This window comes from Prionailurus bengalensis, chromosome E4 (assembly GCF_016509475.1).
Source record: "Prionailurus bengalensis isolate Pbe53 chromosome E4, Fcat_Pben_1.1_paternal_pri, whole genome shotgun sequence".
NCBI lineage: Eukaryota > Metazoa > Chordata > Mammalia > Carnivora > Felidae > Prionailurus > Prionailurus bengalensis.
In genome coordinates, this window is record NC_057360.1 from 31,928,923 (window position 1) to 31,954,222 (window position 25,300).

The following is a 25,300-nucleotide window of genomic DNA, read 5'->3' on the forward strand; positions in this document are numbered from 1 at the left end:
AACTTGAAATGCAAAAGTTGAGAGATTAGCACGTCATGCACTGGCATCTCCAAGGAGAGGTGAGGCCAGACTCCTGGGCCTATGGCAGCTTGTAATGGGACATGAGTTTGCAGAGGAAGTAAGGGCCAGCAGGTCTGTGTGTGAATCTGAGCTTGGTCAGTTTTATTTTATTTTTTATTTATTTATTTATTTATTTATTTATTTATTTATTTATTTATAATTTTAATTAATTTATTTTTTATTATGAACTGTATTGTCAAATTGGTTTCCATACAACACCCAGTGCTGAGCTTGGTCAGTTTTAAATGGCTCTAGGAGACCCCAGGGAATGCATGGCATCTTCTTTCTTCCCCCTTTATATGTAAAAATCATGTGACAACATTAAAGACAATTATAATGAAAGAAAATTGTTTACTATACATCATCATAACCCAGGGGTTAGCAAACTGTAGCCTGTAGGTCAAATCCAACCTACCATCTGTTTTTGTATGGCCCATGAGTTAATAATAGTTTTTACATTTAAAAAAAAAAATTAACGTTTATTTGAGACAGAGAGAGACACAGCACGAAGGGGGGAGGGTCAGAGAGAGAGGGAGACACAGAATCTAAATCAGGCTCCAGGCTCTGAGCTGTCAGCACAGAGCCCAACGTGGGGCTCGTACTCACGGACTGCAAGATCATGACCTGAGCCGAAGTCGGACACGTAACCGACTGAGCCACCCAGGCGCCCCAGTTTTTACATTTTTAAATGGTGGAAAACTTTCAAGCGAGAAGAATAACTTTGTGACATACGAAATGACATTAAATTCAAATTTGAGTGTGCATAAATAAAGTTGTATTAGAACACAGGTACATTCATTCATTTACATATTGTCTGTGGCTGCTTTGGGCTGCAGTGGGCAGAGTTGAGTAGTTGAGGCTGGATGGCCCACAAAACTTAAAGTATTTACTATGTGGCCCTTGACAGAAAATGTTTAGTGACCCCTGCCCTAACCCACTAATTTCTTTTTTTACATATTAAACATAATTTATTGTCAAATCGGTTTCCGTACAACACCCAGTGCACATCTCAACAACTGCCCTCCTCGATGCCCATCACCCACTTTCCCCTCTCCCCCACCCCCCATGAACCCTCAGTTTGTTCTATGTAATTCAAGAGTCTCTTATGGTTTGCCTCCTTCCCTCTCTGTAACTTTTTTCCCCCCTTGGTTCTCTGTTAAGTTTCTCAGGATCCACATTTGAGGGAAAACATATGGTATCTGTCTTTCTCTGCCTGACTTATTTCACACAGCATAATACCTTCCAGTTCCATCCACATTGCTGCAAATGTTGCCAGATTTCATTCTTCCTCATTGCCAAGTAGTATTCCACTGTATATATAAACCACATCTTCTTTATCCATTCATCAGTTGATGGACATTTAGGCTCTTTCCATAATTTGGCTATTGTTGAGAGTGCTGCTATAAACATTGGGGTACAAGTGCCCCTATGCATCAGCACTCCTGTACCCCTTGGGTAAGTCCCTAGCAGTGCTATTGCTGGGTCATAGGGTAGGTCTATTTTTAATTTTTTGAGGAACCTCCACACTGTTTTCCAGAGTGGCTGCACCAGTTTGCATTCCCGCCAACAGTGCAAGAGGGTTCCCGTTTCTCCACCTCCTCATCAGCATCTATAGTCTCCTGATTTGTTCATTTTAGCCACTCTGACTGGTGTGAGGTGGTATTTCAGTGTTGAACTCAATAACTTCTTCATTTCTGCCTGTTTCCTTTTAGTCTTTATCTAAATGTACACATAATTTACATAGTTGTACACAGTTTTGCACACAGGTTTTCTCCCTTTGTATCCTAAACATTTTCCTGTAATAGCCATCATAATTATAATTTGAACTTGTATCGTGCTTTAAAATGTAAAAAGTGCCTTATATCCATTTTCTTGTTTTACTATTAGTGCCCCTGTGATAAGAGGGAGTGCTCCCATTTCACAGAACGGTCATAGTGATTAAGCGATCAAGGTCACAAAGATAGCAAGCAGGTAAAGCCAGGATTTTTGACTCCAAATCCCTTACTCATTTCAGTTTACAATATTGCTTCCTGATAATTGTGTAATTTCCCCCCAAGTTGATGTAAATTATTTTTAATTATTCTTCTATTGTTGGATATGTAAATTGTCCCCAGTTCTTCCCTTTTACCAGTAATGTCTTAGTGAACATCATGTATATGACTTGTTTTGTCTTTCATTTATTTTAAGGGAAGAATTTAGATTTGTCCTATCATCTGCTTTTCAGCAGAGAGCGCCAGTGGTATGAATGAGGTAGGGATTGAGCTGTAAGTAGAGGGGATAAAAGGTGGTCTACCCTTGTTCAGAAGCTGCCTGCTCAGAGGATGAACTAATTTCAAAGTTACTTAGCAGTTATTTGTGGGGTGCCTGTTAGTGCCAGAGGGCTGGTAGGTTTTGGGCATTTGGTGTTGGAATCGATGGAGTCCCGGCCTTCCGGAAACTAACAGTCACGTGTGGGACAGAGAGAGAGGATGGGCAAGCTGGCCATGATGTTCCCCAGTGCTGAGTTCCCCAGGCTGGTCTGGGTGGGAGCTGAGAGAAGAGTCTTAAAACGCAGGAGTAGGGGGTTGGTCAGGTGAAAAAGGGGAGATTGGAGGGAGGGGACAGTGGGACCAGATGTAATTTCAGGCCCAGGGACCAGCCTATGTGAAGGACAGGTAGTGAGACATACATGGCACATCGAAGGGATTCACGTTGTTTGCCATGGCCAGAGCATAGGTGTGTGAGAAGGTGGGGAGAGGGAAGGCAGGAGGAGCAGGGTGGGGCCCAATCACGAGGGCCTTGTGTGCGCCACTGGGGAGCATAAGCTAGATCGTAGGGCACAGAAGAGTCTAAACAGAGGAGGATTGTGAGCAGAACTGCCTTTTTGGAGAGAATGATTGAGTCGCAGCACAGAGGATAAATTAGGTAGGGGTAAGCCAGAGGCAAGGGGCCAGTTGGGGTGGCTGGTGCAGCAATCCAGGTGGGAGACGAGTGTGTCTGTGTGGATGGGAAAAGGTGCGCTGGTTCCAGAAACCACTGGAGGAAACATGAATAGGACTCCATGGTTACTTCATGTGGGGGATCAGGGAGAAGGAAGACCCTGATGTCATGCAAGGTGACATCCAGGTTCCTAGAATGGGTGTTTTGTCTTTTAGATTTTCCTCCCCACTGTTAAGGTCCAGTAAAAGGATTACTGGACAAAGCATAAGCATTTTTGAACATTCTTGACATGATTTGAAGGTGTTGCATTCTCAAGGAGGCAATCAGTTTACCGTGCCAACAAATGGGTTTTTGTGTAGAAGAGAGTAATTTGATAAAAATAGTGTAAGGTGATAGAAATGTGGGGATCACATTCAGTCAGAGAACCTGGGGTTGGGGGTGGGGGGCTCTTGCAGAAATCCAAGCCTGAAAGTAAGGGTAGGGTATTAGCCAAAGTTTGTCATGTTCCTGTCAATAGCTGATCATTTGTTCATTCAGGAATCAATTACTGTGCGCCTGCTCTGTGTGAGGACTGTGCTGGAGGTCTCAGGGACATATCAAGGAGAAAGAAAAATGTTCTTTTGCCTAGAAAGGGTTCCTATATATAGTAAGAGATCAGGATATACAGCAAAAACTTTGTAAAAGGTAGGACACGATGAATGTAATAATAATGGTACAAAATGCTATGGGAATTCAGGAAGAGATTGATCTGGAGCAAGGGTGGGTGGGATGGAGGAACAGGCAGATTCAGACCAGGATTCCTTGAAGAGCTATTGTTTGAGTTGGTTTTTATTGACTCTAAGTGGAAGTTTTGGGCAGGTGAATGGGAATAGTCCAGGTGGAGTATGCGACACCAATCCAGGGACATGATGCTTTGCTGTTTATTGTGAGATCTCCCTTAGGGCTGTAGTAGATGCTGCAGAGAAGGCAGCGCTGTGGGTTTCTGCATGTAAAGCTGGATGAGTAATACAGGGGTTTCTAAAACCAGGAATGTCTCCATGATTCTCTGCCTCAAAAAACAGTGCCCTAGTTTTGGTCACAGAGTGATGCAATGGGGAAGGATTTCTGATTCTGAAACATGGTTTTGCCTCCGGGCTTTTTACTAGGTACGGGCAGGACATCTTGCCCTCCCTGAGGCAGGCTGGTGTGCTTCCAGGACTGGACTGGGTATTCTCTGGCTATTTTCTGGTTGGTGCTCCCTAATCCCCACCCCCACCCCACCCCCCCCGCCAAAGTACAAGCCATACCTCAGGCTACCAGGAATGTGCTTCCAGACCAGTGGGACACATAAAGCCTGACCTTGATGGTATGATTGCATTAAGACATTTTCAGTTATTTTATGAAAACCAACTGGAATAATATTCCTGGAAGAGCTTTGTAAGCTGTTAAGTGCTGGGTGGGTGCTACGTAGTCATTCGTTCACCGAATCATTATGGAGGGCCTGCTCCAATGTTCTAGGTGCTGAGGATACAGCAGTGCCCCTTGGCTTTGTGTATATATTCTAGTATGTGGGGCAATCAACAAACAAAATGTAAAGCCTATAGTATGTTAAATCTGATAACTGCTCTGGAGAAAAATGAAATAAGGAAGGTAGATAGGATGGGTATGTTGGGCTGGGCATCGTGAGGGGTATCAGAGGGGCATCAGAGAAGGTGTTGTTTGAGAAGGTAACATTTGGGAAATGGCCTCTTGGTGAATGAGGGATATTGGGGGTGTTGGGGTACAGGTGTCCCCGGCAAAGGAAAAGCAAGCACGGAGGCTCTGAGGTGTGAGCCTACCTGACATGCCTGAGGAACAACAAAAGTTCTCTGTGACTTAAGGTGAGGGCAGTGGTAGGAAATAAGGGTGGAGATGTCCTGAAGCAGGAGAGAGAGCAGTGCAGAATATGTGGGTCTTGAGGCCACTATGAGGACTTCAGCTTTTGTCCGGAGTGAAAGTCATTGGCAGACCCGTTTAGTATAACTCTTGTCCCTGCGCTGTCCTCCCAGTCACCCTGAGCCAGCCGGCCTGGTTAGAATCCAGCTAGGACACTTAGCTCACTTTGTAATCTTGAGCAAGTTACTTAACCTTTCTGTGCCTCAGTTTCTCCTCTGTAAAATGGGGAGAATAGTGGTTCCTACCTTATAGGATTTATGAGAATTAAATGAGCTTGTGCTTATAACATGCAGTGCCTGGCATGTGCTAAATGCTGTGCAAGAGTTTGTTAAAAACAAAACATTTTTTAAATTACCACATCCTCAGAGACTCAAAACAGATATTTGTGCACTGATTCATAAGCAGCATTATTCACAGTGGCACAGGGGAAACACCTCAAGGGTCTATCCACAGGTGAATGGAGAAACAAAATGTGACATAAAACTGCTGCAACCACTATGGAAAACAGTGTGGAGGTTTCTGAAAAACTGAAAAACAGAACTACCCAGGGCACCTGGGTGGCTCCATCAATTAAGTGTCTGACTCTTGATTTCGGCTCAGGTCATGATCTCAGGGTTCCTGAAATCAAGCCCCATATCGGGCTCAGGGCTGGCAGTGCAGAGCCTGCTTGCAATTCTCTTTCTCCCTCTCTCTCTCTCAAAATAAATAAATAAACTTAAAAAAATAGAACTACCCTATGATCCAACAGTTCCACTCCTGGGTATGTATCTAAAGGAAATGAAAATACTAACTTGAACAGATACCTGCACCCCCATGACCATCGCAGCATTATTTATGACAGCCGAGACACGGAAACAACCTAAGTGTCCGTAGACAGACAAATGGATAAAGGAATTGTGGCACATATATATACAGTGAAATACTGTTCTGCCATTAAAAAAACGGCAAATAACTATCACTTGTGACAACATGGATGGACCCTGAGTGCATTCTGGTAAGTGAAGCAAGTCACACAGAGAAAAATAAGTATTGTATGATATCACTTACATGTGGAATCTTAAACAAAGGTGTAAAAACCCAGCCTCATGGAAAAAAAATACTAGATTTGTGGTTACCAGAAGTGGGGCTTGGGGGAGGGGGAACGGGAGGAAGGTGGCCAAAAGGCACAGACTTGTAGTTATAAGATATGTACAACATGATGGCTATAGCTAGCACTGCTGTATAAGGTATAGGAAAGTCGCTAAGAGAATAAATCCTAAGAGTTTTTATCACAAGGAAAAAAATTTTTAATCTATATGAGATGATGGATATTTTTTTTTTAGAGTACATACATACAAATTTATTTATTTATTTTTATTATGAAATTTATTGTCAAATTGGTTTCCATGCAGCACCCAGTGCTCATCCCAACAGGTGCCCTCCTCAATACCCATCACCCACCCATCCCTCCCTTCCACCCCCCATACCCCCCAAAAAATGGTTAAAGAGGGAGGGAACCAAAACATAAGAGGCTCCTAAAAGCTGAGAACAAACTGAGATAATGGATATTAACCAGACTTACCGTGGCCATCATTTATACACACACATGGGTGTGTATAAACACACATGTGGGTTATATACACACAATGGAATATTATTCATCCATAGAAAGGAATGAAATTCTGACACATGTTACAGCTCCATGATCCCTGGGGTCCTAAAGTTCTGTGATGCCGGGACTCCTGAGCCGAGGCTCATGTCCTCAGCCCTCCATGTACATCTGGGCCATTCTGCAGTCCCATCCTTTGGCAGCCTCCTCTGGCCATCTGCTTTGTGGTCTGGGGCGCTGCGGCTCTGTCTGCATGGAGGGCTTTGCAGCTGAGAGCTCTGTTCTGTACAAAGACGGGTCTGTGTCCTCGTGCCACCAGGAAGGGATTTTAATTATTGTCTGTAAGTGCATCATGACTTTAAAAACCATTTGTACATAATGCCACCACTACCAGCAGCACTCATTTGTAGAGCTTTTGATTTTAACTTTCTAACAGACGCCCCCGTGAATTATTTTGCTGTAGCCTCATTATAGTTCTGTGAACCAGGTGAGGGTTGAGAGCCCTTCAGAAGAGCCCCAGCTTGGCCATTGGCCTTTGGGTCAGCCTGTCCCCCCTCTCTGGGCCGCAGAGGCCTCATCTGGGGTAGGGCTGAGAGTCTTGGGAGTCTCTTAGTGCCCATTTTGTTTCACATCTGAGGTGAAGTAATTGGAATAATCAATGGCTTGCTGTTGATCATATAGCCAGCTTGCTGTCCCTGGACCTGTTATGTGTGGGAAACCCACATCAATGGAGTCCCCGTGGAGCATACATGAGGTGCTGCCCTGGGAAGTCCTAGGATGCCATCCCTCCTGTCTGCAGGTCACCTTGCAAGAGTCCAGGATCCTTAGTCTGTCCAAAGACAGCATGGTCCAAGTCTAAGCTTTTCCATGGTATTGGTCTTTAGGCATTGGTCTTTAGGTATTGGTCTTTAGGAGCATCATCTTTTTATCCTAGTACTGCTTTTGTTTGTTGCTTTTTCATTCTGCTGCTTGCTGTACATACACACAGCCTACCCACTGCTTGAAGAGAAGGTGGGAATCATCCATCTCTCCTACTATGGCCAGCTTGGCTTTGGGGGAGGACTTCCCGAGTGAATGGAGGAGAATAGTAAGCTGGTTTATGTCTTTGGAACAGCCATTGAAGGGTCTGATTTCATTGTTTGTTTTTAAAAAACTGATTGTAATCAACATACATCATCCTTTGTGGCTCTTATCCATCAGTTCATAAAAAATGCATACATTCACATAAAATGGGGATCCTATAGATCCTATAGATAAAATGTTTATCCTATAGAATAGTTATAAGAATTAAGTGAGTTGGTGTATATAAGGCTAAGAGTTAGGGTAGCTTGCCATATTGCAGATGCTTAGTAAATCATGGCTGTGATTGTTTGCTGTTACTTAGCAGGAAGCAGGATGGGGTTGACTGGTCAGGGTTTCCATTGAAATAAATTCTAAGTAGCATGTTTGTTATTTTAATAATTTCTAATCATGGTAGTCATAGAAGTGATAGATCTTTTAAAGTGAGTTTAGAAATCCAAATACCTAGGTATATATTGTATTCTGTTAGTTTTCTAGGTATCCTTGGCCTTTCCGGTCCTTATGAAGTGAGCCCAACTTTCACGTACCCCTGGAACTCTGCATATCCGGAAGTACAAAGCCAGGACACCTGCCTGCTTTCCCTCACCTTATGTGGTGATTTGGGCAAATGCACTTGACTGGTTGATCTCAACTTTTCAGGGAAGGGCCATTATTTTACCTCTTTATTAATTCTCACTTAGTGGTGACTTCTTTCTGCATTGCAGATCTTTTTCTTTTTTACTGAGAGCAGAGAGTTTCTCCCCTTTGTGACTCTCTCGCTTTCTCTCTCTCTCTTTTTTTTTTTTTTTTTGGCTGGATTTTTATAGCTGAAGGGGAGCAAGGTGACCACCTCTCAAATAACTACAAGTACTTTTGTGAACATTAACCCTGTGTAAATGCATTTCCCCCACTTGACAGGTGATGAAATGAAGTTCAGAAAGGTTGGGTGACCCGCTGGGGTCATGGAGGTAGTAAGAAGCATACCAGAGGCAAAGGCCTGGTTCCAAGCCCAAGTCCCACACGTGGCTTTGGGTGTGCAGATGCTTTGGGACTTCTCATGGTGGCCTTTTTTTTTTCTTTCCTAATGAGAAGACAATTTCTCTTCTCTATGGCTTCTCTTAGTCTCAAAAGTTGTAGTTACTGATTATTTTAACCATATAGAATGGTGACTATTCTTACTTCTGCCTGCTTCCAGAAAGTTTAAAACTCTGTATTTACCAGAAGCCTCTTAAAGGAGCCATAATTTTTCCTTAGAACATTCCTACAGAGACTTATCCTCAGAGGGCCAGATGGCAGGAGGGTAGAACTCTGTGTATGCGAGTTGCTTCACAGAATGAAAGAGTCTAGAATGATCAGTGGTCCGTTCACTGTTCACTGGTAAGGCTGCAAAGAAGAATACCCCTCAAGGGCTTTAAATTTTTTGTGAAGATGGGGCACAATTAAAACCATGAATAACATTAGGGGTGCCTGGGTGGCTCAGTCAGTTAAGTGTTTGGCTTCAGCTCAGGTCATGATCTTGAGGTCCGTGAGTTTGAGCCCTGCGTCGGGCTCTGGGCTGACAGCTCAGAGCATGGAGCCTGCTTGAGAGTCTGTGTGTCTCTCTCTCTGCCCCTCTCTCTCTGCCCCTCCCCCATTTGTGCTCTGTCTCTCAAAAATAAATAAAATGTTAAAACCCATGAATAATATTAGAGGTAAAGCACCGACACTACATTAGCTCTGAGAATTTAAAATCAGATTAGTCTAGCAAATTAAGGGCTAATTAATGAATGACTAATAGTAGTGGGTAATAAGGGGGTCCTTATTATCCTTAACCTACAGGTCCCTTAAGTTACGACCATGCAGTCTTCCTGAGAGTCTTCTGTTTCTCCCTGTCCCTTTCTCAGTACCCAGTATGTCAGTCACACACTGTGTTCTGGGGCTAAGCCAACCCCCATGGCTGCTCCAGGCACCATGCTTTGATGTCCCCGGTGGTCCTCAGAAGTGGCGTCCAGTGCTGTTTGCCCATTTCAGCGAGCTAGTCCTTGAGCACTGGGGACACCTTGCACCCACCCCAGTTCTCACAGATACAACCCAGGTGGCTGGGCTGCTGGCCTGCAGCTTGCTGTATACCAGGATCCCAGATTCTGGGGCGCATTTTACACGTCCAAACCAGCTGCTTGAGCCTTCCTTCCTCACCACCCCACCGGAGGCCTCAAGGCCATATCACAAATTCCAGTGTTTGTCACGAAACATTTAAGGGCTCCTTTATAGTGTCTGGGGACTTCCACCTTCTGATTGGAAGCTTTGTTTTGAGTGACAGTGAAGCAGAAGTGGATTATGTCTAAGGAGGGAGGGAGAGTGGTTTTTATTTTTTTATTTTTATTCTTTTAAATCTTTTTATTTATTTTTGAGAGAGTGAGCACAAACGGAGGAGGGGTGGAGAGAGGGGGACAGGGGATCCAAAGCAGGCTCTGTACTGACAGCACGTATCCCAACGTGGGACTCAAACTCACCAACTGTGAGATCCTGACCTGAGCCGAAGTCAGAGGCTTAACTGACTGAGCCACCCAGGTGCCCCAGGAGTGTGTTATTTATTTATTTACCTATTTATTTAAAATAGTTTTATTTATTTTTGAGACAGAGAGAGACAGAGCATGAGCAGGGGAGGGGCAGAGAGAGAGGGAGACACAGAATCCAAAGCAGGCTCTAGGCTCTGAGCTGTCAGCACAGAGCCCGACGCGGGGCTCGAACTCACGGACTGTGAGATCATGACCTGAGCTGAAGTCAGATGCTCAACTGACTGAGCCACCCAGGCACCCCAGGAGTGTGTTTTTTAAAGCCAAATTAGACTGCATGGGGAATGATCTCCACCTCCCTCACCATTAAAGAAAGTGTTATCACATGTAGTCAGGAGGTCACAGTTGCATGCTCACATGCTATTCTTTGAGGCGATGCTTTTATAATGTCAGCGCTGTTCCATATCAAGAGCTCTGGCCAAGCAGGGACACATGCCCTCCTTAGTCCTCAGTGCCCCACATTTCTATGTACACAGCCCTCAAGAAAGTCACTGGATTTTCACCTACACCAGACCCTAATGTGGTGTTGGCTCTGAGAATTTAAAATCAGATTAGGCTAAAGCGAATTAAGGGCTAATTAATGAATGACTAAGTTCTGCAGAAATGTCAGAGCTGCAGGTACAACATGTATTTATTGCCTCTTTTGGTAGGAGAGAAAGTATAATCTAGGCTACTTGGATTTACTTCACTTCCTTGGAAGAAGAAAACCTGAGATAAGTATTCTGAGAAAGACCAAAACATGGCTTGGCAAAACCAGATTCTCTATTCTGTATACGTAGGATTTTATTTGACCAGTGATAGCTTTCAATTTTCGGTGCCTCTAGGAAGAAAAAGAGCCGATGGTTTAATATCGCAACTGAATACACAGTTTATTTCAAGGTTTGAATTGTCAACAAAAGGAACGTGAATGGTTTCAAGTGATATTTCTAAACTTCCTTCAATGATTGTTTTCTGTAGAATCTGCACATGTGTCTTTTGGATACATTTTTGGATTAAACAAAGGGAGGGTTGCAGGCTATCCCATTTGTGGTTAGAAGGCTCCCGTTAAACTCAGTAACCACATCCTCCTCCTGAGTATGGTCCATAGACCTAGTAAGTAGAAAACCATTCCCTTCATGCACAGCCACAGCCCTTGTGGTAGTTCACCCTTTATGGTGGAAGCTGACCTGTGTTTGCTGCTGCACTGTGGTCATTTACAAGCTATTTTCTCTGTGGCCCCATGGTAGGCATCATGAGGACAGGGTGTTCCATGTTTGTTTTTGTGCCACTGGTGGCTCTTGGCTGTATCTTCCTGCACTAGGTTTTCAGGAAGTGATTGTTGAATTAAACAAGCCTAAAGTGAAATGTTGAAGCAATGAAAGGGAAGCAAATTATATTTAAGCTTCAGCGAGTAACTTCCAATAAGATCTGGTAAGGCAATTTATTGCTTGTAGTTGAGATGGGTCTGTAGTACCCAGAGTGGTGGGATCATCGTGGAACATTTCTTCTTAAAGTCATATATGTTGTTGTTCTTGTTGTTGTTTTAAGTTTGTTTATTTATTTTGAGAGAGAGAGAGCACGCATGAGCAAGCAGGAGAGGGGCAAAGACAGAGGGGGAGAGAGAGAATCCGGATTCAAGCAGGCTCCACGCTGTCAGCCCGGAGCCCCATGTGGCACTCAGTCTCGCTAGATCATGACCCGAGCTGACATCAACAGTCAGATGTTTGATTGAATCAGCCACCCAGGCCCCCAAATCATCTCTGTTTTTAAAACAGACAACAAACAAACCAAGTTCTGTTAATAAAGTTGTAAATCCTCACACCGGACCACTAGGTTTGTGACCCTCATGAGTTCTTGTCATAAGGAAGCATCAGTGTACGTTTCGGTTAATAAACATGTATTGAACAACTGTGAGGAGCTAGCACTTTAAAGATGGGAACTTAGAGCAAGGAGTTAAGGACATCCACTTAGGAGTCAGTTGATCAGCCTTCTAATTCTAGCTCCACCACTTTTTACCTGTGTGATACTGGACAAATGAAAACAGTTTCTTCATCTGTGCATTGGGTGTATAATATACTTACCTCCCAAAGTTGTGAGGATTAAGTGAGGCAATCCTTGCAAAGTCCTTAGTGTGCCTGGCACTTAGTAAGGACTCAACCAATGTTAATTAGTACTCTTACTGAAGGTGTGCTTCCTGACCTCAAAGGGCTGTCAGCCTAATATAAAGACATTGTGACATTCCTGCCTCAGGACATTTGTACCTGCTGATCCTTCTATCCAGAACATGTGTCCCTTAGATACTCTCTGGTCCACATTCTCATCTCCACTGGGCCTTTACTTAAATGCCAAGATCTCAGGGAAGTTTTCCTTCACAACACTATTTGATGCTGAACATCACCCCCTTTTCCTGTTACTTTTTATATTCATTTACCACTTAATTTTTCATCTTTTTTTTCTTATAACATACCATTTATTTTATTTATTCTATTGTCTATCTTTCCGAATTGAATTCCAGAAAGGTGAGGACTTTGGTCTAGTTGGCCGCTGATCTGTTATTAGTGATGGAAATCACATGTGCCCCATATTAAAGTGCTCAATAAGTGTTGAAAGAATGAATCAAGGACTAGTCATGGGAATCTAGAAGAGGGCATGTTGAACTCTGCCTGTGCATATCGGGGAGCATCACAGAGAGATGATGCTCTGTTGAGTCTTAGGCTAGCCATTCTTGACCTTTTTTCTGCTAACACTGTCAAAGATTTTGGAGGCTGAGAAGTCCCAAAAGCTTCCATCTGCAAGCTAGAAACCCAGGGGAGGTGGGGGTGTAAGTTCTAGTGTGAGTGCAGGAGAAGATTTGATGTCCCAGCTTGAAAACAGTCAGGCAGGGAGTGTGAATTCTCCCTTACCCAACTTTTTGTTTTATTCAGGCCTTCAGTAGATTGGAGGGGGCCCCTCACACTAGGGAGGTCAGTCCGTTTTATTCAGTGTATGGATTCAAATGTTAATCTCACTCTAGAAACATCCTCACCGACTCACCCAGCATAATGTTTGACCAAATATATGGACACCCTGTGTCCCAGTCATATTGAGACAGAAAATTAACCATCACAGCCACACACAGAGGATTCGTTTTCTGTGTGTGACATCTGATTCACAGTTTCGAGGGTGCTACTGTATCTACACCCCTTTCTCTATAGGTCAGGAAAGCAGATGGGAACTCAGATGAGAGAATAGTACTATTATTGGAATAAGTTTGGATTCACTCTAACACTTATTTTAAAAGGCAAATGTCTTGTATACTTGCTAAGGATATATGACTCATCCTGTCACTAGGATGGTGAGAAAGGTCTTTAAGAATGGGTGTTTCCTAGGCAGACAGCCAGGGAAATAGTGTTTGAGACAGAGGGAATGGTACATGCGAAGGCATGAAGCCACAGTGTGATTGTTGAACCACAAATAATTTGATATGACTAAAACAGAAGGTGCCTGGAAAGGAGGCAGTGTGAGGCAAGGCTGTTGGGGGACCAAATTACAAAGGATTTTGTTTGCTAAAGAAATGGAATTTTATCTAGAAGGCAGTGGGAGCCATTGAGGGGCTCTAAGCAGGGTTGTGTCACATTTTTTTAAAGTTTATTTTTATTTATTTTGAGAGAGATATACAGATCAAGCGGGGAAGGGCAGAGAGAGAGGGAGGGAGTACCAAGCAGGCTATGTGCTGTCAGCACAAAGCCCAATATGGAGCTTAAACTCACAAACTGTGAGATCATGACCTGAACCAAAATTAAGAGTAGGACACTTGGGGCGCCTGGGTGGCGCAGTCGGTTAAGCGTCCGACTTCAGCCAGGTCACGATCTCGCGGTCCGTGAGTTCGAGCCCCACGTCGGGCTCTGGGCTGATGGCTCAGAGCCTGGAGCCTGTTTCCGATTCTGTGTCTCCCTCTCTCTCTGCCCCTCCCCTGTTCATGCTCTGTCTCTCTCTGTCCCAAAAATAAATAAAACGTTGAAAAAAAAATTTAAAAAAAGAGTAGGACACTTAACCAACAGAGCCACCCAGGTGCCCCTAAATTATATTTAATTGTTTTTATAACTTGATTTTTTAAAAATTTGAAAAAATATAATTTACATGGTATAACATTCAAAAGGGTATATACAGTAAAGAATCTCCCTCCCTGGGACAGTCAGTGTTTTCAGTATCTTATCTTTACTTCCAGAGATGTTATATGCATAGACAAGAAAATATGCTTGTTTTCTATTTTTATACAAATGGCAGCAAAATTATTCATTGGAATACTGATGTACCTTAATATCACCTCTTTAAAAAGAACATTTAGTTAAGAAAAGTTTGTATAGCCAACTGAGAAGATAACACCTAGTTTTCTACTTGGGAGACTGTAGACCTAGGACACATTCTCCACATTGGGTTGTAGGAGATGGGCTGAAGGCTACATGTGTCAAACTCAAGAACTCATGGGATGTCCCAGTGAAAAGCTCATAGGGGTCTTACAGTCGGGAGAAAAGTCTAGTTTGGAAGGATGGACTTATAGGTTATTAATGTATAGATATGGTGGTTAAAGCCATGTTAATGGATTCAGCTGTCAGGGAAAGGGGTAGGTGGAGAAGAGAAAAAGGCCCAGAGCAATGCCTTTTTAATAATTATTAAATGTCTAATATTAGATATCTAATTAGGAATAGAGTTATTGTGGGAATCAAGGGAGAACAGTCCCTTCCACATGGTTTACTCGGGGTTCAAGTCTGGCAAATATAAGGGAAAAAAGTTTATTGAAAGGTTGTTAGGTACTCACAGAATTTTTGGGAAGACCCAGAAGATATTTGGAGGCTATCTGGCAAAATCATATTCTAGAACTGGTGCTGTGAATATGCCACTGCTGCTATTGGACGTGGACTTGCAATGTGCAGGATCGATAACCACCATCACTGGACCCTGGGCACCAATTCCAGAACCACCACCTGCTACCTCTGGGAATGGGTGATGCTGCCATGCTCTTGCAAAAGGGGTCCTGCACAGTTCTCCATTAGATACTATTCAGTGATGGGGGTGGGTGTCTCTGGTGGTAGATTCTAGGTCATGTGTCCACACTTGAGCTGCAGCAAGGGTTGGAGAAAGAAGATTTGTGATCTTCAGCTTCTGGGGTGTGAAACAAGTTCTACTTTGTAAGGTTGTGATTCCTTAAATTCAGGAAGACAGGTTAGACACTGTGTGGCCATGAATAATGTTGAATGTCCATTACAGATGTCAAATGCTGTAGGGTATAACAATTAGAAGGTAACTGGTGATCTTCAAGATAGTAAATTTCTGACAAGTGGTGGGAATGGATGTCTGAATGCAGTGGATTGAGAAATGAGGGGGAAATGAGGAAATTGAGCCCTTGTGTGTTGATTATGGTTAGAAGGAAGGAATATTAGGAAGGGAAGGGGAGTTATTATATCTGGAAAGGTGTGTAGGTCTTGAAACAGTGGTATGATCTAGTCTAAGAGAAATTAGTCTTTGAAAGGGAGGTGTGAAGACAAAGAGAAGAGAGAGAAGTGTGGATAGTTGATGGAATGATGCCTGTGAGCAGGTGGAGGAATAGGCTTTGGTGCAGTGTGGAAGGATGTGCAAAAGCACATACTTGTATTTGTGGAGATGGGATGTAGAGGGAGAGTTGATACTAACAGCCTCTACTTTCTCTGTGTGTGGGGAGATAATGTTGGCTTAGAATGAGAATGGCAAAGGTCAGGTGGGGTCTTGAAAAGAGTAGTGAAGATTTGGAATATCTTTTGGTGTGAAGGGGAGAAAGGGTTGCTCAAGGAAGAGAAAAAGGATGGGTTAGGAAAATCGAGGGACCCAAATGAGAATGGAAATGATAGCTAGGCCCCCGCTGTTGGATCCCATGCACTACCAGATTTGGCAGGAGGGCAAGAAGAGAGCTTTTTGGTTGGTAGGGAGATGGAAGTGATGGAAGTGATGTAACAGGGTCTAGTATGATGGGAAAAGAAGTGAAATCTAGAGAGTTGATGGTTGGAAAAGATACAGATATCAAAGAGAAGCCAAAGAGTAGATTGGGTTGGATGGGGATAAAGGAGAGAGTGGAGAAACAGAAGGAAGCATGTAATCATCATGTTGAATGCTGGGTGTGTAAGATTTAAGAGAGAGAGTGGTTTCCAATGATGACTAGGCTCAGAATGTGAAGAGGAGGTGAAGGTCACTGGGAATAGAGAGGCTGGAGTGTTGAATAATTTTTCTTCATGGACATTGAAGGTTCCCAGGCTGATAGCAGGAGATAGGCTGAAAATCCAGGTGCAGAGATTTAAGGGATGAAAGGACAAAGTTGATAAGTGGGATAATTAGTGAAAGATTAAGTTAAATTATGGCATATTTGTAAGCATTCAACAGATGGTAGCCATCAATAATCAGATGGCTGTAATGAGGAGGTGTTTTTGCTAGATGGCATGAATCTTAAAGGAGGGGATTTTGTTTTGTTTTGTTTTGTTTTTTTGGAGTGCCAGCCAACTCTTGTTTGGAAGATGGAAGTGTGGAGATTGAAAATTCCCTGCTCTGAACTCCAGGATGTAAGGGAAACGCAGGGTGCTCAGGGAGAACTGGCTTCAACTAAAGCAAGAAGATAGTAGGAAAAATCCAGGAGGTTGTTGAGGCTGGGAGTTTTTTTTTAATGTTTATTTATTTGAGAGAGAGGGAGAGGAATGGGGGCAGAGAGAGAGAGAGAGAGCGAGAGAACAGGGGAGGGGCAGAGAGAGAGAAAAAGAGAGAGAGAGAGAGAGAGAGAGAGAGAGAGAGAGAGAGAGAATCCTAAGCAGGCTCCATGCTGTCAGCCCTGAGCCTGACATGGGGTTGGATCTCCTCAATGATGAGATCATGACCTGAGCCAAAATCAAGAGTCAGATGCTTAACTGACTGAGCCATCCAGGTGTCCCGAGGCTGGGAATGGTTTCCAGAAGACTCGCAGGGAAACATGTGAAGAAGGCCTTTAGCTGCAGGAGATTGCAGGAGGAGTGTAATCATGTGCGGTTGAACACAATAAAAAAATCAAGTTTGCCTGCAGAATCTGTTATGGATGCCATCATGTCACCACCCCAGGGAAATTATTCAAGGACCTGAAAGACTGGGTAGATCTTTTCAATAATAGCACATTGTCATTAGTCTGTGACAGTGTTATATCAATACATATGGCAGATGAAAATATGAACCAAAAGTTGATGAATCTGGCTAATTGAGAAAGTAACGTATAGATAGCTCAAGTTAACAAAATGATTTATTTAGTCTGGGTAAATAGGTAAAACTTGATAGTTCACATACTTTCTGAATAAGATAATTGCCAAATGTCCATTTCAATCTGAATTGCATCAATATCACTACAGCTGAGGTTTCAGAAGTCTTCCTTGTAGTCATAGTTGTTGGCCTTTGGTGATGAGGATGGCATGGGTTCTCACCATCCCTTCATCCATGTTAGTTCAGCTTGAAAGTCTTCGTTCTTCATAATTTTAAGGTTGTGATAAAGAACTTGCTGGTACAATCTGGAATGTGAGATAGGCTTTCTGATACAAGAAACTCCTGGGGAAATGTGATTCTCTACCATATGGTGCTATCATGTTTTTAGCATACTAAAATTAAAAAAAAATTTGGAGTATTCTGTTTATCCCATCTAGAACTTGAAGCAAATAAGGAAGAAAAACCACACAAACTAATAGTTTGAAATGATTTTAAATAGCTAGAATTCATGTAATAGCAGACAACTTACACAAAACCGTGTAATAGAGTATCAGCGTATACAGATCAATAACACGATGAGGAAGTGTTTATTTTATATTGTTCTGGAGACCTCTTAAAATGAGAAAGAATTCCTTAATAATCCAAACTCTTCAATTCAATTTAGAAAATGTTTCAGACCTTTTCTGAGAAGCTGCTTTAGATTCTGTGCTTTAGAAGCTGGCTTTAGATCCTGTGTAGGTATGTTAGTCTTCCAGGGCAGCTATGACAAATTACCACAAACTGAGTGGTTTAATACAATAGAAATTATTCTTCCACAGTTTGGAAACTAGAAATCTGAAGTCAAAGTTTCAATAGGGCTGTGTTCTCTCTGAAGGCTCTAGGAGAGAATCTGTTCCATGCCTTTCTCTTACCTTCTGGTTTTGCTGGTAATCTTCGGCATTCTCTGGCTTGAAGACACATCACTCCAATCTCTGCATTGGTTAAAAAAAAAAACACCTGGTTTTCTCTCTGTGTGTCCAGCTCTTCTCTTTTTATAAGGTCATCAGTTATACTGGATTAAATATGACCTCATCTTAACCATCTATACCTACAACAACCCCTTTCCCAAATAAGGGGTTGTTTCCCAAATAAGGTCACATTCTGAGGTTCTGGGAAAGACATGAATTTGGTGGGGACACTATTTAGCCCAATACAGGAAGCTTCTAAAGTGAATAGCAAATGACTTCTGTCTTCAGGAAGATGTAGCACCTGCTGTGGTTGGGGAAACTATAGGGCCAAGGCAATGTGTTCAGTTGGTAATGGATACAGAATACCGTGGACACATAGAGGTGTGAGCAACTGGTTGTGAGTCCAAGGTAGACATGGAAGGCTTTAGGGTAAAGGCAGTGGCAGACCTGAAGGATAACTAGTATACCGGCTGGTAGAAAGGGAGGAGCAGGGCATTCTGGGCTAAGGGACTAGTCCGAGCAGGCACGGAGATGGAAGTGTGCATCCACCATGCGGGAAGCTCAAGACCTCTGGGGTGTAAGGCTTTAGAAGAGCAGGCCTTTGGGTAGTGTGGTTGCATGTGTTTTGTGTGGCCATTGGGAGGGGAGGGAGAAGGGAGGAGGGAGCAGAGGGAGATACGAAGGGTCATGGGAGCACAGTCATTCATGTCCATGAATGACTGCCAGAATGGGATCTTAGAGATGTGAAGTGGTTAAGGGGGGAGTTCAAGGAGAAGCTGAATGACCGTTCCTTAGGGAGCTCTAGAAGGCATTCCTGGACTCGGAGGGCTAGACTGGATGACATCTGTTCTCCCTCTCAGCAATCAGGTTCTGTGACTGTGAGATAGAAGTATTGTATCTTGCCTCTTGCACTAGTTACTATGCTCTTACTTCCTCTCCTCTTTCTTCCTATCAAGCCTCTTCCCCATGCCAGGCACTGCAGCCATAACAGTGAACAGGAAGACAAAGACAGCATCATTTTAATCTTTTCCCTGTGGTATTAGCACAAGGAGTACATAGTAGGTTCTCCTTAAATGTTGCTTTGAATTGAATCTGAGTGGGGAAAAATGACAAGGCAGTTTTGCCCTGGGTAATAAGTTCTGCTTCATGGTTGATCTGCTGTTGAAACATGATCTCAGTAACCTCTTTATGAACAGGTGGAGAGTAGGTGGCTGCTTACATGTGTTTGGTTTCTGAGTCATCAGAAAGGCTCCTTTGCCTCCCAGAATATCTCCTTCATCCAGGCTGTGGGTACTTTTAATTCTACTATTGGAGGTTAGTTTCCCTCTGTTAAAATGCAGATGCCCTCTGGAGAGAGGATATCCATTTACTCTCAGAAGTCGTTTGCACCTTAATTGGGGGGGGGGTGGGTTTCTTGGCCTTTTCTGCATGGCAGGTTTTTGAGGAAAGCACGTGGAGGGAAAAGGGGACCCAGGGGATGAGTACTGGACATGCCAAAAGTAAACTTTGTCAGAGTTAGCAATTTGGATAGCTGACCCTGGGGATGTAGTCTCTTGGCTTAGAAAAATCCATTATTACTTATTTGCTGATGTATGTTGGGCGAGAAGTGCTTATTTCTATTGTAAGTTTTATGGCTCCAAAACTGTTATTTATTTTTTAAAAGGTGCAATACTAACTAGAATTTAAATAAAAATTTGAAAAAAAAAATAAAAAAGCCAAACCAAAAAAATAAATAAATAAAGGTGCAATAAATCCCATCTTCCCCACTCTCACCTCAACAAAAGTAATTTGTGTGGCAGCCTGATTTGTGGTCTTTATGGACAAGGCTATGCTACATACAGTTTGTGTGTTCACGTATCAGGGAAGGCTAATAATATCTACTGTACCAAATATCCTCCAGAGTTTTGGTGGCTTGTTTCAGAGGTTTCTTTTTTCATTCACATCATAATATGATTCAGATTGATTGGGAAGGAGAGGGTGTTCCACATAGTCTTTCAGGGACCCAGGCTTCTTCCATGCTGTATGTCCGCCATCTTTATTACTTGGCCTCAGGGTCACACTAGCCTCATCTGGAAGGTATGTCAAAGGGAAGAGAAAGCATACTTCCTTTTAACTGCCTTGACCTGGAAATGATACACATTTCACCTCACATCCATTGATGAGAACCAGTCTCAAAGACCCACCGAGATGGGAAGAGGCTGGGAGATGTTCAGGAAGAGGAAGCAGCCTTGGTGAGCCTCTGACAACAGGTCATCAGAAAGCATTTACACATTTTCCTTCTGTCTGTGACATAACCTGACCCTTGGGGGTTGTTATTAAGGGAACAGGGAGCAAGAGAGACTAGCAGTGACCTGGAAACTGTCCAGTGTTTAGAATGGTGAAAAGTCATTCATTCTGCTTGGTGAAGGACATCATCCTGCTGTTGGATTTTTGCTGTGTGAGGGAGACTGTGGTTGTGGTGCAGAGAGATGTCTCTATTTTGTTTGCTTGTTTATTTCCTTTTTCATGGAAGTAGGAAAAGCTATAGGAATTTGGGGATTTTGAATGCAGTGGCTTCTATAATGTTACATTTCCTCTAGTCCACTTCCCTCATTGGGATGAGAGAGGCAATTGTCTGGATGAGAGAGAAAATTGACTGGTCCGAATTCATATAGCAAGTTAGTGGTTTACTTCAGTCTCAGACCTGTTTTCCAGATTTCTACTCTGGTGTTCTTTCCACTACTGCTATTCCCTTGGAGAACCACTATTTGGAGACTAGACATGCGCTGCCAGGGTCCACAGGATGATAGGAGGCTTGATCAGGTGAAATTGGAAGCTTCCTTGTAGCTTGGAGATTCCTTGATTGTGTTTGAAAGTATGGTGTCTGATTGTATAATCCCTGGCCTGATGGGAGTGATGTAGTTTCCAAGAATTTGTAACTCTCCTGAGAAAACAGAATCTTAGCTTTTTATTCTTCTCAATTGTGTCTTTAATACATTTTTATCTTTTTAAAACTGTTTGTTTTTTAAATACATTTTTTTTCTAACTGTAAAAGTAACAATTTCAATTTTAGAAATTAAGTAAGTATATTTAGATGTAACAGAAATATATACAAATATAACAAAAATATTCTGTAATTCCATAACTCAACAATGCAGCAGTAACAACTATTAATATCTTACTTTTCTATGTGTGTTCCCTAGCCATTTATTGAATACATAAATACTTGTACACTTATGTACAGTATAATTAGAATGAAATATTATACAATATGAAATAAATATTATACAACTCTTAAAATATTTCATATTACTTAATATGAAATATTATATAACCCTTAAAATTGTTTTAAAATAGTAGTGGTATGAAATATGCTCATATATATTTGTATACTTATCATAATATAATTAGAATAAAAATCTAATTTTATTTGTCTTGCTTGTCTTTTTTTTTTTATCTGCTTTTTAATGGAAGTGGGAGAAAGCAAATGGAAATTCATATACCTGGAATAAAATTCAAATTGTATCATGCATAACTGTACAAATATGTATGAGCATTTCTCCATATCATGACTTACATTAAAACATTTTTTAAAGGGTTGCACAATATTTCATCTTGTGGAAATACACGGTGCTGAAGGAAACAGCCCAGGCAGGGAGGAGGGAAGGAGTAGTAGTATCTTTGGTTCTCGGCCCTCATGCTCTGCTCCTCTTCTCCCAGGGCATCAGCAGCCTATTCAGCTCACTGAAGGTTGTCCGGCTGCTACGTCTTGGGCGAGTGGCCCGTAAGCTGGACCACTACATTGAATACGGAGCCGCTGTGCTGGTGCTGCTGGTGTGTGTGTTTGGGCTGGCTGCTCACTGGATGGCCTGCATCTGGTACAGCATTGGGGACTACGAGATCTTTGATGAAGACACCAAGACCATCCGCAACAACAGCTGGCTCTACCAACTGGCGATGGACATTGGCACCCCTTACCAGTTTAATGGATCTGGCTCAGGGAAGTGGGAAGGTGGTCCCAGCAAGAATTCCGTCTACATCTCCTCGTTGTATTTCACTATGACCAGCCTTACCAGCGTGGGCTTTGGAAACATTGCCCCATCCACAGACATCGAGAAAATCTTTGCAGTGGCCATCATGATGATTGGCTGTAAGTATGACAGTTGCTGGGGCTGGGTGGGGGATGGGCAGGGGACATCCTGTTTCACCATAACTTCTATTGGTTGGAAATAGGGTGATAGCTACAACGCTCACAGGATCAGGGTGTAATGACTTAAAATAAGCCACATTCTGGTTTTTTTTTTTTTGTTTTAGATGAGCTTTAAAGTTTTCCTGATAATTAAAGCATTGCATGTTTGCTGCAAATATTTAGAAAATATTAAAGGGCACATGTAGAAAATCGAGACCAATGAAATTCTACTTCTCAGAGATAACTACTATTACCTAATAAAGTTAGAATGAAATCATCATATACAACTTGGTAACCTGCTTGCTCATAGAACAGTGAATTGTGAAAAGTCTTTCCATGGCTGTTTAAATACAGCTCTAGGTCTGCACAGTCCCTTATGGTACCAGAGAAAGAATATATGGAAAAAAAGAATGTTAGCTATCTCATTAATTATCTTTTATATTTATTATATGTCGAAATGATATTTTTATATAGGGGGTTAAATAAAATATCCCATTATAATTAATTTCATGTTTCTTTTGGATATTTTTAATGAAAAATTTAATTTAATGCTCCTAGGAATATTTTTTAAATTTTTTTAAAATATGAAATTTATTGTCAAATTGGTTTCCATACAACACACAGTGCTCATCCCAACAGGTGCCCTCTTCAATACCCATCACCCTCCCTCCCCTCCCTCTCACCCCCCCATCAACCCTCAGTTTGTTCTAAGTTTTTAAGAGTCTTTTATGTTTTGGCTCCTTACCTCTCTAACCTTTTTTTTTTCATTCCCTTCCCCCATGGTCTTCTGTTAAGTTTCTCAGGATCCACATGAGAGTGAAACATATGGTATCTGTCTTTCTCTGTATGACTTATATCACTTAGCATAACAGTCTCCAGTTCCATCCACGTTGCTACAAAAGGCCATATTTTATTCTTTCTCATTGCCAAGTAGTATTCCATTGTATATATAAACCACATCTTCTTTATCCATTCCTCAGTTGATGGACATTTAGGCTCTTTCCATAATTTGGCTATTGTTGAAAGAGCTGCTATAAACATTGGGGTACAAGTGCCCCTATGCATCAGTACTCCTGTATTCCTTGGGTAAATTCCTAGCAGTGCTATTGCTGGGTCATAGGGTAGATGTATTTTTAATTTGTTGAGGAACCGCCACACTGTTTTCTAGAGTGGCTGCACTGCACCAGTTTGCATTCCCACTAACAGTGAAAGAGGGTTCCCGTTTCTCCACATCCTTGCCAGCATCTATAGTCTCCTGATTTGTTCATTTTAGCCACTCTGACTGGTGTGAGGTGGTATCTGAGTGTGGTTTTGATTTGTATTTCCCTGGTAAGGAGTGACGTTGAGCATCTTTTCATGTGCCTGTTGGCCATCTGGATGTCTTCTTTGGAAAAGTGTCTATTCATGTCTTCTGCCCATTTCTTCACTGGGTTATTTGTTTTTCAGGTGTGGAGTTTGGTGAGCTCTTTATAGATTTTGGATACTAGCCCTTTGTCCAATATGTCATTTGCAAATATCTTTTCCCATTTCGTTGGTTGCCTTTTAGTTTTGTTGATTGTTTCTTTTGCAGTGCAGAAGCTTTTTATCTTCATGAGGTCCCAATAGTTCATTTTTGCTTTTAATTCCCTTGCCTTTGGGGATGTGTCGAGTAAGAAATTGCTGTGGGTGAGGTCAGAGAGGTTTTTTCCTGCTTTCTCCTCTAGGGTTTTGATGGTTTCCTGTCTCACATTCAGGTCCTTTGTCCATTTTGAGTTTGTTTTTGTGAATGGTGTAAGAAAGCGGTCTAGTTTCATCCTTCTGCATGTTGCTGTCCAGTTCTCCCAGCACCATTTGTTAAAGAGACTGTCTTTTCCATTGGATATTCTTTTCTGCTTTGTCAAAGATTAGTTTGGCCATACTTTTGTGGGTCTAGTTCTGGGGTTTCTATTCTATTCCATTGGTCTATGTGTATGTTTTTGTGCCAATACCATGCTGTCTTGATGATTACAGCTTTGTAGTAGAGGCTAAAGTCTGGGATTATGATGCCTCCTGCTTTCGTCTTCTTCTTCAAAATTACTTTGGCTATTTGGGGCCTCTTGTGGTTCCATACAAATTTTAGGATTGCTTGTTATAGCTTCGAGAAGAATGCTGGTGCAATTTTGATTGGGATTACATTAAACGTGTAGATAGCTTTGGGTAGTTTTGACATTTTAACAATATTTATTCTTCCAATCCATGAGCACAGAATGTTTTTCCATTTCTTTATATCTTCTTCAATTTCCTTCATAAGTTTTCTATAATTTTCAGCATACAGATCTTTGACATCTTTGGTTAGGTTTATTCCTAGGTATTTTATGCTTCTAGGTGCAATTGTGAATGGGATCAGTTTATTTATTTGTCTTTCTGTTGCTTCATTATTAGTGTATAAGAATGCAACTGATTTCTGTACATTGATTTTGTATCCTGTGACTTTGCTGAATTCATGTATCAGTCCTAGTAGACTTTTGGTGGAGTCTATCAGGTTTTCCATGTGTAATATCATGTCATCTGCAAAAAGCGAAAGCTTGACTTCATCTTTGCCAATTTTGATGCCTTTGATTTCCTTTTGTTGTGTGCTTGCTGATGCTAGCACTTCCACACTATGTTAAACAACAGCAGTGAAAGTGGACATCCCTGTCATGTTCCTGATCTCAGGGGGAAAGCTCTCAGTTTTTCCCCATTGAGGATGATATTAGCTGTGGGCTTTTCATAAATGGCTTTTATGATGTTTAAGTATGTTCCTTCTATCCTGACTTTCTCCAGGGTTTTTATTAAGAAAGGATTCTGAATTTTTTCTAATGCTTTTTCTGCATCAATTGACAGGATCATATGGTTCTTATCTTTTCTTTTATTAATGTGGTGTATCACA

General features: G+C 42.1%; 1 protein-coding gene across 2 annotated transcripts in view; it reads left to right on the forward strand.

The window, feature by feature from the left end:
* KCNH1 (potassium voltage-gated channel subfamily H member 1) overlaps positions 1 to 25,300 on the forward strand; it is a 381,430-nt gene that overhangs the window by 122,983 nt on the left and 233,147 nt on the right. For both annotated transcript variants that reach the window (XM_043568866.1, XM_043568865.1), the window contains exon 7: positions 21,945 to 22,374. In XM_043568866.1, the coding sequence (XP_043424801.1) occupies positions 21,945 to 22,374 (430 nt within the window). The remainder of the gene's footprint in view (positions 1 to 21,944; positions 22,375 to 25,300) is intronic.